The 13,098-nt window shown below is 38.7% G+C and overlaps 2 protein-coding genes across 4 annotated transcripts in view; both read left to right on the top strand.

The window, feature by feature from the left end:
* The window catches only part of Slc12a6 (solute carrier family 12 member 6), a 100,423-nt gene that overhangs the window by 21,051 nt on the left and 66,274 nt on the right, over positions 1–13,098 (top strand). Inside the window, exon 1 of one of the 3 annotated variants that reach the window (XM_004643134.3) lies at positions 7,852–8,084. The exons of the other annotated variants lie outside the window; for them this stretch is intronic. Coding sequence (XP_004643191.1) covers positions 7,967–8,084 — 118 coding nt within the window. The 5' untranslated portion in view covers positions 7,852–7,966. Of the gene's footprint in view, positions 1–7,851; positions 8,085–13,098 lie in introns of those variants that run through there. 3 annotated transcript variants of the gene reach the window in all.
* On the top strand, positions 5,128–5,904 carry LOC101564669 (enhancer of rudimentary homolog). The gene has a single exon (XM_004643131.2). The coding sequence runs from the start codon at positions 5,192–5,194 to the stop codon at positions 5,504–5,506; it is 315 nt and encodes a 104-aa protein (XP_004643188.1). The 5' UTR covers positions 5,128–5,191; the 3' UTR covers positions 5,507–5,904.

Raw genomic sequence — 13,098 nt, 5'->3', positions numbered from 1 at the left:
GTATCCCATAAATTACGATAAGTTGTGCTTGAATTTTCTTTGAATTGTAGATATTGTTGAATTTTTTGTTTAATTTCATCTGTGACCCGTTGGTTGCTGAGTAGGGTGTCATTTAATTTCCATGTATTTAAGGGTTTTTTTCTGGTTTCTTTTGTCATTTATTTCCAGTTTCATTGCATTGTAGTCAGGTAATGTGCATGAGATAATTTCTGTTTTCTTGCATATACTTAAGCATGATCTATGGACCAATATGTGGTCTGTTTTAGAAAATGACCCATGTGCAGCTGAGAAAAATGTGTATCTGCTGTGTTTGGGTGGAACACTCTGTATATATCCACCAAGTCCATTTGTTTCAAGCTCTGGTTCCGTTCTGTTATTTCTTTGCTAAGTTTTTGTCTGGTTGACCTATCTTTTGGAGATAAGGGGGTGTTAAAGTCTCCTGTTAAAATTGTGGTATTGAATATTAGATTTTTCATGTCCATTAAGATTTGCTTTATATAGTTGTGTGCTCCCATGTTTGGTGCATACATATTTATGAGTGTTACTTGTTCCTCTTGAATGTTTCCCCTAACCAGTATATAGTGGCCTTCTTTATTTCTCTTGATCATTGTTGGTTTGAACCTGAGACTGTCTGAGAATAGGATTGCTACCCCTGCTTTTTTCTGAGTTGCTGGGGCATGTAGTATTGTGTTTCATCCGTTGACTTTCAGCCTATGAATGTCTTTATGAGTTAAATGTGTTTCTTTTATACAGCATATTTTTGGATTTTGTTTCCTAATCCACTATGCCAGTCCATTTCTCTTAATTGGTGAATTGAGTCCATTTACATTGATGGTTAGAATTGAGATGTGTGTTATTTACCTGTTGTCGCTTACTTCTTTTTCTCCTGTGTTTAATTGCTTGCCCTGTTTAGTTGGTTGCTTCTGGTCTCATTCGTGGAGTTCTGTTCATTTTGGTCCCTCTCTAGAACATCTTTCAGTAGCCTGTGTAGGGTTGGCTTTGTCATCACGAAATTCTTTAGCTGTTCTTTGTCATGCAAGTATTTCACTTCTCCATCAAACTTGCAAGAGAGTTTTGCAGGGTTTAGTAGTCTGGGCTGGAATTTGTTTTCATAGAGGACTTGAAGTACTCTGCTCCATGCTCTTCTTGCCTGCATGGTTTGTGAAGAGAAGTCGGCCATAATTCTGATGGGTTTTCCTTTGAATGTGATCTGCTTCTTTTCTCTAGTGGCTTTCAGTAGATTATTCTTGTGCTGAATTTCTGGGATCCTGACTATTACATGTTTCAGTGTGTTTTTCATTGGGTTGAGGTTACTTGGCGTTCTGTATGCTTCAGTTACCTGAATGTCAGATTGTTTCCTTATATTTGGGAAGTTTTCTGCTATTACTTCTGCCCCTATTTTTTAATGTCATTTGTATTGACTCCTTCTTTCTCATTGATGCCTATTAGTCTCACATTGTTCATCTTTGCATCATCTTGCAGATGATGGATTATTCTTTCCTGCATCCTCGTTGTTTTTAAGAGATCCTTTCTTACCTTTTCACTAGCTCCACCAGCATCTTCAAGATCTGAACCTCTGTCTTTACTTTCACTTAAACAGTTTTGCAAGCTCGTGATTGAGATTTTAATTTCCTCTATATCTCTGACTCTGCTTCATGCGATCTATTTCTTTCCTATATTGCTCATTCAAGGAATCCGTCATTTTTCTAATCTCCATTTTTTTTTTAATCAATGTGTTCTTTAGAAGCAGTTAAAAATTCTTTTACTGCAGTGTTTTTTTCAGATTGGGTTTTCTCCCTATGTTTCTGTAGTTGCTTCTTTACTTCAGATGCTATGAGTTCTGAGAATTCTTTTTTTATTTCAGAAAAGAATTGCACTATGAATTCCTCTGTAACTTTCTGCTGTTACTTATTTACTATCGACGCTATTATTTCATGCATTTTAGCCGAGCTAGTGACCTCTAAACTTGTTCTGGATGGGCTTTGGGTTTTCTCCATATGTTTCTGCATTTGATTTTTTACTGCAGATGTTATTATTTCAGGGATTTCTGTTTTTATTTCCAATCTGAGTTCCTCTATACCTTTCTGCAGCTGTTTCTTTATTTCGGAAGCCGTTGATTCATTGTTTTCAGCTGTGTGATTCCCAATTTGTTCTGTGTTAGTGTCCTCTGCACTTGTTACGGGTGGGCTTGGGTTGTGAGGTTGCATTTCGTTCCTTCTCGTCATTTTGTATAGCACTTTCTTCTGACCTTTGTTGTAGATCTTTGTTGTAGTTATAACCTTAGCACTTACTGTAGTTGAGGTGCAGATCTACAAAGTTTGGATTTATCCAGCTGTGCCTGGCTTGGGTCTGGCTTCTGTGCTCAGCTCCTTCCTGCTGCTGCCCTTGGGGGTGAACCTGTTATGCCCCTCTGGCAAGATTTTATGCTCCTGGACTATCTGGGTGGTTCTATCCTCTGTACTCTGTGCAGGGATTGCAGGTGCAGGGTTTCACCCCAGGCCTGTATGCCAGGCCTGAGCTGAGTCTGGAAGGGACAAGGTGGAGTAGTTGGGAGAGGTAGCTCTCCCACACACTCACCGGGCGTGGGCTAGGACTGGGTCTGGGGGTTCCCAGAATGCAGCAGAAATTCCTACTGAGCGGGCAGGGTGGGGGGAGGTGCTGCGTAGTGGTCGGGGACGTCCCAAGGGGGTAGAAAAGGGTCTCACCCATGCTGCGCCTGGGCTAGGACCAGTAATAGGTCCTGCCGGCGCAGGATAGCAGTAAGCTCTTCCACACACTCACCGAGCCTGGGCTAGGACTGGGTCTAGGACCTTGCACTTGCCACGCAAACGCTTCTCCCTGGCCTCTACCTCTCCCTTTTGTTGGCACAGAACTAGTTTATCACCTGACTGATGATCTTAACTGGGGCTTATTTTGGGTGTAGGCTTTATATTATGTATACCCTAAAAAAATCATGTAGGTCTTATTTCCCAAATAGGTCTTATTTGGGGGGGGAAATGCAGCATATACTACATTTGGATTTTGTTTTGTCATATGTTTATCTTCATTTAATCTGCCTTTGAAGCATTTCAAAGTATGTTGTAGTATCAGTGTGTTCATGCTAAGAGATGCATGCGTTTGTGGGGGGAGTCCTAAACCCTAACAAAATCTAGACTATTGCCATCGTCTCAGGAAGTTCTTTCTTGCCTGGTGCCAGTTCATCTGTACCTCCAGTCCCCAAAAAGTAACCATTGTCTTGTTTTTGTTTTTTGTAGGTTAGTTTTGCTTATCCCCCTTAATAGGAGATAACATATTATGTACTTTTTTTGGGTTAAGCCTTCTTGGCATGTTTTTTGTTTTTTGTCTTGCTTTGTAGTTCAGGCTGACCTTGAACTCACAGGCTGGCTTTGAACTCATGGCAGTCTTCCTGCCTCTGCCTCCCAAGAGATAGGATGATATGTGTGCCCCACCACATCCAGCTTTTGCCTAACATGTTTTTTACATTAATCCATGTTGTTGTGTGTACCAATAGTTCCTTTCTTTTAACTGCTGGATAGTTATCCTTTGTTTTTTCTTTGTTTATCCATTCTCTTGTGTGTGTACACCAGGGGTATTTGAGGACATTATGTAAACACTGATATGTACATATTTGTACAAGCCACTTTGTGGATATATTTTCATTTTTAGGAGAAGCTTTACCTTCATTTTCTATCCCCTTACGCTTTTATCTGCAGTTTACCCTAAGAGAGATGTTATAAAATTGTTGACCATGGTGGTACGAAAGCACCAAGTTGCTAAGTAAATGACTCCTATTGTAGATTAACAAAGATTTGTCACATTTGTAGTTGTTTAATCTGGGCATATTTTAGGGGAGGTTTATTTTTTTGTTTTAGTGCCAAGGACTGAACCTAGGGCTTCCAGCTTGCTAGGCAAACATTATACCATTGAGCCAAATCCCCATCCCCTGGGCATATTTTATATGAAGGATGATAGGATAGTTTTTGCGTATAGACTGATTACACTCTATATACAGATGTATAAATAGTCACTGTTTCTGTACATAAATTACAGAAGATTAGCTACAGTATAACTTCTTTTTTTCCTATTTAGTAATTCTCAACCTAGGCTACATATAAAAACCTTTGTGGCTGGGGATACAGCTCAGTTAAGGTCCTGAGTTCGATCCCCAGTGCTGCAAAAACAAAAACAAACAAAAGAAACACCCTTTGTTACTAGGGTCTAATCCAAAGCAGTTAATCAATATCTGAGATGAGTCTCAACATCAGTAGTTGTAAAGGTTCCCTAGATGATTCCAATCTGCACCTAAGAATGCAAGCCAGTGCTACTAGAAGCACCTGAAATAAAATTTAGGTGAAAGCATACAGTGATGGTAAACCTTTTAGGTACCACGTGCCCAAACTGCAGCCCTAAGCCCATTTATTTTATCATTAAGTGCCAACATTGCAATTAAACTTGAATACTGAGGTTTTACTTTAGAAAAAAAGACTCATATATTAACATCCTTTGTCTTAAAAGAAAAAACAACATGCATGCCATAGGTTTGCCACTACTGGTATGAGTATTCTTTTAAACAGTCTGTGTTGCCAGTGAGAAGCGTGATGTTTGAGTTGAACTTTGCTGTTTACAAACTCTGAGTTTGGGTAGATTCCTTAATTAAGCATTTCTGCCATGATTAAATGAGATCATGACATAATGTCTCTAGAGCAAACCAGAGCACAAAGTAAGGGTTCCTTCTCTTTCAGAAGTGGTATATCTTTGAGGGGCTGGGGAGATAGCTCAGCGGTTTAAGTGCCTAGCTGGCAAGCACAAGGTCATGAGTTCAGTCCCTAGTACCAAAACAACCGAAAAGAAGTGGTATACTTCGAATAAATAAGGATTACAAGCCAGTATTTCTTCTCTGTGAAAAAACTTAACATAGCCTTATTTGTCAGAGAGAAGGACTTCCTAACGAGCCTTTACATTACTTCAGTGTGGAAGTCAACACAGCTCAGTTTACTCATCTTCCAGGCTGAGTGCAGAGGTATGTCCTCATACTCTAGAGTTGTCAACTGAGAACCTGATACAGTTACCTGATAAAGTATACCAAGAGTTAAATATGGTATTTTAAATCGGTGCTATGTTGGCGGCGTTGCCCCTGACCTCGTGTGTGACTTGTGGAGTCGGCGTTTGCAGCTGCGGAGGGTTTGGCGAGATGTCTCACACTATTTTGCTGGTGCAGCCTACTAAGAGGCCAGAAGGCAGAACTTACGCTGACTATGAATCTGTTAATGAATGCATGGAAGGTGTTTGTAAGATGTATGAAGAACATCTGAAGAGAATGAACCCCAACAGTCCCTCTATCACATATGATATCAGTCAGTTGTTTGATTTTATTGACGATCTGGCAGACCTCAGTTGCCTTGTTTACCGAGCTGATACCCAGACATACCAGCCTTATAACAAAGACTGGATCAAAGAGAAGATCTACGTGCTCCTTCGTCGGCAGGCACAACAGGCTGGCAAATAATGGAGTTGGAAACAGCAGGGGCTGGGGGCGGGGCTTGGAGCACAGGTGTGTGCAGTGCACTGCAGTGAAGCGCTGTCCTGTGAGCCTCTTTCCACTTGTTTCACTCTAGCCAGGATTGAATGCGTTAGATGAAATGTGAGGTGTGAGGATCTTTTCAATCCAAAACCCCCATTGAACCCTTTTTCTTTTTTTCTTTTTTTTTTTTTTTTTTACTTAAACATTTTTATGATTCAGAAGGCAGTTGTTCCTTGTCGATATTGGTTCCAGTCCTTCAGATTGTTCCTATCTGCTTTATAACATTCACAGTACTAATCTTTTAAGATGGGGTAGGGGATGATGACAAAGTTTAGTTATGTCCTCAAGAAAAAGTCTTAGTGAAAATAAATGTTCTTTAGTTATAAAATAAATAAATAAATAAATCGGTGCTAAAGGAACTGTGTACCTCTTAATCAGATGGATTTCCTTGTATTTTTTTTTTTTTTTTCCTTTAAAATGTGATGGTTGGGCTAGTTCAATGGCATAAGTGCCTGCCTGGTAAGTGTAAGGTCCTGAGTTCAGTCCCCCACTACCTAAAACAAGCAAAACCTTAATGGTTTTGGGGGTGTTTTGTTTTGTTTTGGTTTGGTTTTTTACATTACTTGGGATTCAACCCAGGGCTTTGTACATGATAGACAAGCACTCTACCATTGAGCTATATCTTTAGCCCTTTTTCATTTTATTTTTGAGACAGAGTCTAAATTGTCCAGCCTGGGCTGGGAAGATAGCTTGGCAGTCTAAGCACCTGCCTGGAAAACACAAGGAACCAATTTGATGTCTAGTACTGCATGTGGGCCAGCCTTGGAATCCCCAGCACCCATGCTGGCCACTGAAACTGTGGGTAGGGCCCACATCTATAATCACAGTGCTGGGGAGGCTGAGACAGGAGGTTCACTATGAGTCTGAGCTATGTAGTGATAGACCCTGTACCAAATAAATAAGTAAATAATTGATTAAAAAAATAAATTGCCCAGGCTGGACTCAAAACTTGCAGTCCTCCTGCGTCAGCCTCCAGGATAGCTAGAGGAGTGCACCACCATGCCAAGCTGAAACAGTGTTTAAGCTTCCTGTCCAACACAAAAGTTGTGAACTTTACCCTTTAAAAATGGTTTTCTCTTTTAAACTCGAACTTTTTGGAAAATTAATTTCTCTTCATGGATATCACTGTATACACAGCGTCTAGAACTATGCTTTGTATAAAATATATAGGAGTTATTAAATAAGTACTAAATAAGTTTCCATTGAAGGATAAGAAAAGATTTAATCGATTTGTGTGACTTTGTCATATACTTTGAAATGACACAAAAGTCTCACAAATGTTTTCAACATGGCTTTTTTTTTTTTTTTTTTTTTTTTTTTGCAGGACTGGGTATTGAACTCAGGCCCTTGCGCTTGCCAGGGAAGTGTTTATTCCACTGAGCCATTTTCGCAACCCACAAATAATGTTTTCTAAACTGACATAGTGCTGTTAGGAGAATAAACTCTAACCTGTTAGATGTCAGTGACAGAGGAATGAAGTCATGAACTAAAGGAGCAGGTTAGGAAAGTTTTGTTGGAAACACGAAGCATAGTTCCTGGGTTTCTAGGGGGGATCTCCAGTCAGTGGTCACCGTGGCCTGTAATTATAGAGAAGGAGAACACGGGAAATGCCAGTTGTTTAGTGGCCACCTATTACAGATGGCTCTGTGGATTTAAAATGACCAACTGGAACTCAGGCTAACCCAGTCCAGGATTTTTGGCATTTAAGAGAAAAACTAGTTCTTTTGCATTTTAAATTTCTCAGCACTCAGTTTGGTAGGGAATTAGCTGCAAGTGCCTTTAGAAGGGAGAAGGCTCCATCCCACACTGTGTGAGGAAGTTCATTCCTGGACCAGTCCTAGTTCAGGAGCAGCATATTTTAATTCTTATCTGTCTAGTCCCCCAGTTCTACCTCAAGCCCTTCCCCTAGCTACTGCTTTACTTATATACAAGCTAAAACTATTTTCTGCAGTCTTTAATTAAAGAGCAGCGTTTGGAAAATGAACTGTTCCCTCATTTTCTCGTGTGAAATGTGAGAGCAGAGGCTGAGATCATGATGTGCATAATGTGAGCGAGGCGAGCAAGCTGGTGTGCGCAGGTGGTAGTTCGTTGAATCCGCCCAGTCTCTGGCTTTCTGCAGCCCTGGGAGAGCAGCCGCAGTCAAGGTTCTTTGGGTTACTAACGGTAAGCCAGGGGTGGTGTTCCTAATCCTTTCAAGTGAATGATAAACACCAGAAGGCGTGTCTAGGGAGCCCCACTCCCACGGCGGCAGGTCACGTGAGCGCCCAGGACTTCCCGATTCCCAGCCTGTGCCTCCCGGGAGTAGTAATCAGAATCGAAGAGGGAGAAGTAGGAGGGAAAACGAGTGGAAGGAAGTTTAAAACAGAGCAAAGCATTTCTGAAACAATGCCGCACTTCACTGTGACCAAGGTAGAGGACCCAGAGGAGGGGGCAGCGGCTTCAGTCACCCAAAAGCCCAGTTCAGCAGAACCAAAACCCGGGATTCTGGCTGCAGAAGAACCAGGTGAGTCCTTAGTTGGAAAGTTTTTGGAACCTATAGAGTTTTTGTGAGAGAAATGGTAACCAAGATATCAAAATTCAGAAGGCCTTTTTAAGCATGGAAAAAAAGTGTGGCCGCAGTTTCAGTCACTTGTTTCATGGCTTGCGTATCTGGTGACTTATCGTACTGTTTTGTTTTCCCCCCACAATGAGGTCAGTGTTCGCTACCAACAGGTGAAACTGAATCATGGCAGTGTGCTAAGGGGTTTTCGAGCAGAAAGGCTCAGTGAAAGTCAGTTTACACGGAATTTAAAATTCACTCATAGATTTATGTTTAGAAAAGTGAAATTAATTTTAGCAGTTTATTATGTAAAGAGGGAACATGGTTCAGTAGGTTTGTACTGTGGACTTTATACTTTGACTTCTCAGATTATTTAGAATTTTGCCTCGATTTACCAGCTCAACAGAAATTCAATAGTGAACGATGTAAGAATTCTTTAATAAAAGGACAAAGGTAAGATAAAAAAAAATAAAGGACAAAAGTATAATAGATGATCGTTCTAATGACTGGTATAGCATCAGGTGTAACTAAATTACTTGATGAATGTGCTTATCCCTATTATTTTCTCTAAATGGTAACAGTTACACTTTCTAGGGGAATTGTGGTTTTGAAATTTTAAACATGCCAATTAAAATCTTAGTTAATATTATGGTATTAAATATAGCCAGAATTTGAAGCCTCTCATTTTTTAAATCTGTAAGTTGTCAGCAACTTCTCCATTATGTGAATAAAGCCTAAGGGAAACTTTCAAAATTCCTTTTAATCCCATGATTCTTTTTTTCTATAACAATGATGGTGAACCTTTTAGAGCTTTCAGTGATGATAAACAGCAGGCTGCAGCACACATGCCATAGATTTGCCACCGCTATAATCTGTAGCAAGTAACACTGCAATTCCTTGCTGTAAACAGCTGTTGATTTTGTTTCTTACCAAGTTTTAACAAAGCTTTAACTTATTTAGGGGCTAGGGAGATGACTCAGTAGTATAAGCGCTTCCCTGGCAAGCGCAAGGGCCTGAGTTCAATCCCCGGTTCTACCAAAAAAAAAAAAAAAAGAAAGAAAGAAACTAACTTATTTAGGATAGTTTAACAAATAAAAGTTTATGAAGAAAAATCTTCCTTTATTTTTTTTTTGTTGTTGTTTGTTTTGTCTTTTTGAGACAGGGCCTCACTTTGTAGCTCAGGCTGGCCTTGAACTCACAGCAGTCGTGCTTCAGCCTCCCAAGTACTGGAATTACAGGCATGTGCCACCATGCCCAGCCAAATTTTCCTTTTATATTTTTTTTCCTTCAAGTTAATTTATTAGGAGAAGTTAAAAAAGGTTTATATAAACTTTGTCCACTGGGTTATTTTCATTTTGCTGAATAGTCAGGGTGATAAGAAGCTGAAAACAAGTTTAACCTACTTTGAACTTGTGCTTGATCCTCTGTCAATGACTTCAGCTCGCAGGAGTGTCTCAGGCTTGTGTGCATTTGAAGCTGCATTTTTGTAATTGCTTAGATTTTAATCCCTTTAGACAAAACTTAAATTCCATCTGTGCCTCATTTCACTTCTCACTGTTTTTCTATTCCTTTCACCATCCTTTCTGAATTTTATCTTTCCTAGAGTTAGTTTGGAGAAATTTTCTTCTGATTAGAAGAGAGCACTACCCTGATAATCTATTAGCAGCTCTAAAAATTTTGATAGCTGGGAATATAGCTCAGGAGCACAGGCACCTGCTTAGCAAATGCAGGTTCCTGAGTTTGAGTTCCAGTATCCCCCCCTTTTTTGATTTGTTAATGAAGTAACATTATTAGGCTTAATTTATTTTCTTCCATAGTAGTTACTTTGAACATGTAAGAAGTGACATTTGTAATCTAAATTAGATTTAATTTTTTGTATTTTTAAAGAGGAATACAGAATAGTAATATAAAAAAAAATAAATTAGACAGAACTTTACCAAACAAAATAATATGAATTTGACAGTGTTCATTGTATTTCATATTGTTGTCTTCAGATTAGCTGTTCAGGTTACCAGATACATGTATGCAATTTTGGAAAAAGAAAAAAAAGTTGTAAGAAATGAAGAAGGAAGAAATAGGGGGAAAATGAAGAAAGAAGATAAGAAAACAAAGAAACAAAAATTAAGCATTAACTGCTCCTTTCCATAGACCAGCAAAAATCCATAGTACTATTATCCAAACTATTCTGCTTACTTACATAGATATATCACAAGGTCTTGCTATCTACTCTGGGTTGGCCTGCAATTTACAAACTGGCCCAGGCTGGTCTTGAACTCGAAGCAGTCCTCTTCAGACTCTTGAGTGCTGGGGTTACAGGCTTATATCACCATGCCCAGCTACCTTGAATTCAGTAAAGGTTTTATTTGGTGTTTTCATAGTAGCCCAGAAAGTACAAGATCTACTTGAGAAAGGGGCTTGGAATGTCCCAAGTACATTATCTTTATTGTGGGTTTAGTTGGAGAGAAGAAAGATAAAAATGTATGGGTTTTTTTTTTTTTTTTTTAACCAACCGAAGAATAAAGTAAGGTAGATCTGGGGTTTTTTGTTTGCTTTTGTTTCTGTTTTTGGCTTTTTTTGGGTATCATTTGCTTGAAATAATTTAGTCCTCTGTTCTCCTGAGTTTAAAACTACCTTTATTATGATTTTGTTTTAGGCACTTGCCAGTTACATAACCAGTAGTTTTTGTTGTTGTTTGTTTTCTTTTTTCTCCTCTATGTGTGGAGAAACAATGTAGTATTATATAAACTGAACATATTTAGAAAGATGGTCATCCTTTATTTTTTTTGTTGTTTGTTTTGTGTTACCGGAGATCCAACTTGGAATATTGCACTTGTGAGGCAGGCGTTTATGCTGCTGAGCTATCTCCCCCACCCTGATGGTCATCCTTTAACATAGGTTTTAAAATGATACTTAAACCAGACAATTTGAGTGAGATAATGTAGAAAGTAAATAGAGATAATTTAATTTTTAGAAATACATTCATTTTTGCATGCTAGCTTCTCATATGTCAATATAGTGGAACCTTACATAACTTTGGTTTCCAAAGGAAAAAACCAAACTCAGATTTCCATTACATCTTTGTGGTTTCTTCTCTGTTCATTTACTCAGCAGACTGTCCACAGAAACAGCGCTTACCACCCACTGTCCTGACATCAACTGGTTACTTATCTCTCTCCCCAAGAAAGCTGACTATAAGATCTTTGAGGACAGACCTCGTCAGATCATTTGTATCCTCAGATTTTAAGCAGTTTGATAAACAGACTTGCTCTCTACCTTTTTTCCCATCAAATATCATGCCAGGTGTTATACTCTTTTCCAAAGGCTATAAAAATGTAAAAGCCACCTCCCAACCCAAAGGCAGCCAAAAAATTTTGGAGTTTGGGACTTGGCTTTGAATCCCATTTCTACTAATTATTGCTAATTAGTAGTAGTGATAATTTGTAATAATTAGTACTTAAGTGACATTCACCAAGTTTCATTTTTTCCTTCATTGATAAATCTAAGGGCATAACAGTACCTACTTATAGGGTGCTTGTAAGGTTTGCATTTTGTGTGTGTGGGGATAAATAAAGCACATATATTGCATCTGTCAAAAATTACTCCTTTTTATTTATTACATTGTGAATAGTGGCTCAATAAAAAAGAGAAACAAGTTTGGATAATGTATGATGGGGAACATAATAAATTCCCTGGTGGGGATCCAGGACAGATGTCTTAGAGGAGAGGACACAGTGGATTCTTGAAGGGAAGTTTAAAGAAGATTGCAAGCAATAGTAGCAGTTTGAAGTTAAGAGGGTGGCAAGCAAAAATTTAGGGTAGGCCCAGTGCATGCTTGGGGCAGAAGGATCACTGTGAGTTTGAGACCAGTCTGAAATGCATAATGAGACCTTATCTCAAAAAAAAAAAAAAAAAAAAGAAAAAGAAAGAAAAAGAAAAAAAGAACTTAGGGTAGTTATCACCTTTAGTGTGTGCTAAAGAGATGAGGGAAGAAGTAGATTGAGGCTGTTTACTGAGGTGTCACCAATTTCTTCCTGATTACCTGTGGGTGGATATTGCCTTTTCAAAAATTAAAATCAGGCTGGTGGCTTGCCTCAGGTCACGTGGTGAGTGACAGCCAGTGTTCAGCTTTGTGCTCTATCATACCATGATACCAAATTGTCACGTTTTAGAATAAGAGAAAGTTATTTTATATCTTAATGTGCATGGCTCACAGAACTTACTATGAGTATTATCAAAACTTACAGTCCTCTTGGAAGGACCAATATCAGTGTCAAAAAAGCCTTAAAAAATAGTTATTCACATAAGGCTTTTACCAACTCAGCTAACAGAATCATATCTGAATGTTTTAAAATTTGAGTGAAAAGCTCATCCTTCAAATTGTCTGCATGAGTAATGTTTTTCTGCCACCCTCGCTACAGTGTGGTATTCTAGCATTTCAGGAAGACTAATACCTCCTTAAAATATCCTCCCAGTTCTTTTTGTCATGATTGTTCAGTGCTTTTTTTTTTTTTTTTTAATGGTACTAGGGATTGAACTCATGACCTTATGCTTGTCAGGCAGGCATTTTAGTTGCTGAGCTATCTCCCTGGCTTTGCCATGATTTTTGCTTGAGTATAACAATACAAAATTGAGTCTCTTTCCTTTCACTCTGTAGATTGTGACATTTTTATCATATTATACTCTGACATTCTGGAGCACTTTGTTCAAACTATTTTAGAATTTTGTGTATTATTTGCTATTTTTGCTTCACAATGAATATATCAGATTAGAACTGTTTAAATTCTATAAAGATTCAGATTCTTTTTTTTTTTTTTTTTTTTTTTTTTTTTTTTGAGAAGAATATATTTATTGAGAGAAAGAAAGCTCCTGTCCAAGAGAGGGACAGGAGGGGGGCCCTAGTGGGTAGTTCCCCAGGAAGCTGTCTCTTCCAGGGACTTTTATAGTGTAAAACCATGTGAGGCTAAGGTAGAGAGAATGG

The sequence above is a fragment of the Octodon degus genome, unplaced genomic scaffold (assembly GCF_000260255.1).
Source record: "Octodon degus isolate 3935 unplaced genomic scaffold, OctDeg1.0 scaffold00166, whole genome shotgun sequence".
Lineage (NCBI taxonomy): Eukaryota > Metazoa > Chordata > Mammalia > Rodentia > Octodontidae > Octodon > Octodon degus.
Note: the sequence above shows the minus strand (reverse complement) of the source record. Positions and strands in the feature narration are given on the sequence as shown.

Coding starts and splice junctions, on each gene's coding strand:
- LOC101564669 (XM_004643131.2), top strand. CDS start 5,192: ATGTCTCACACTATTTTGCTGGTGCAGCCTACTAAGAGGCCAGAAGGC.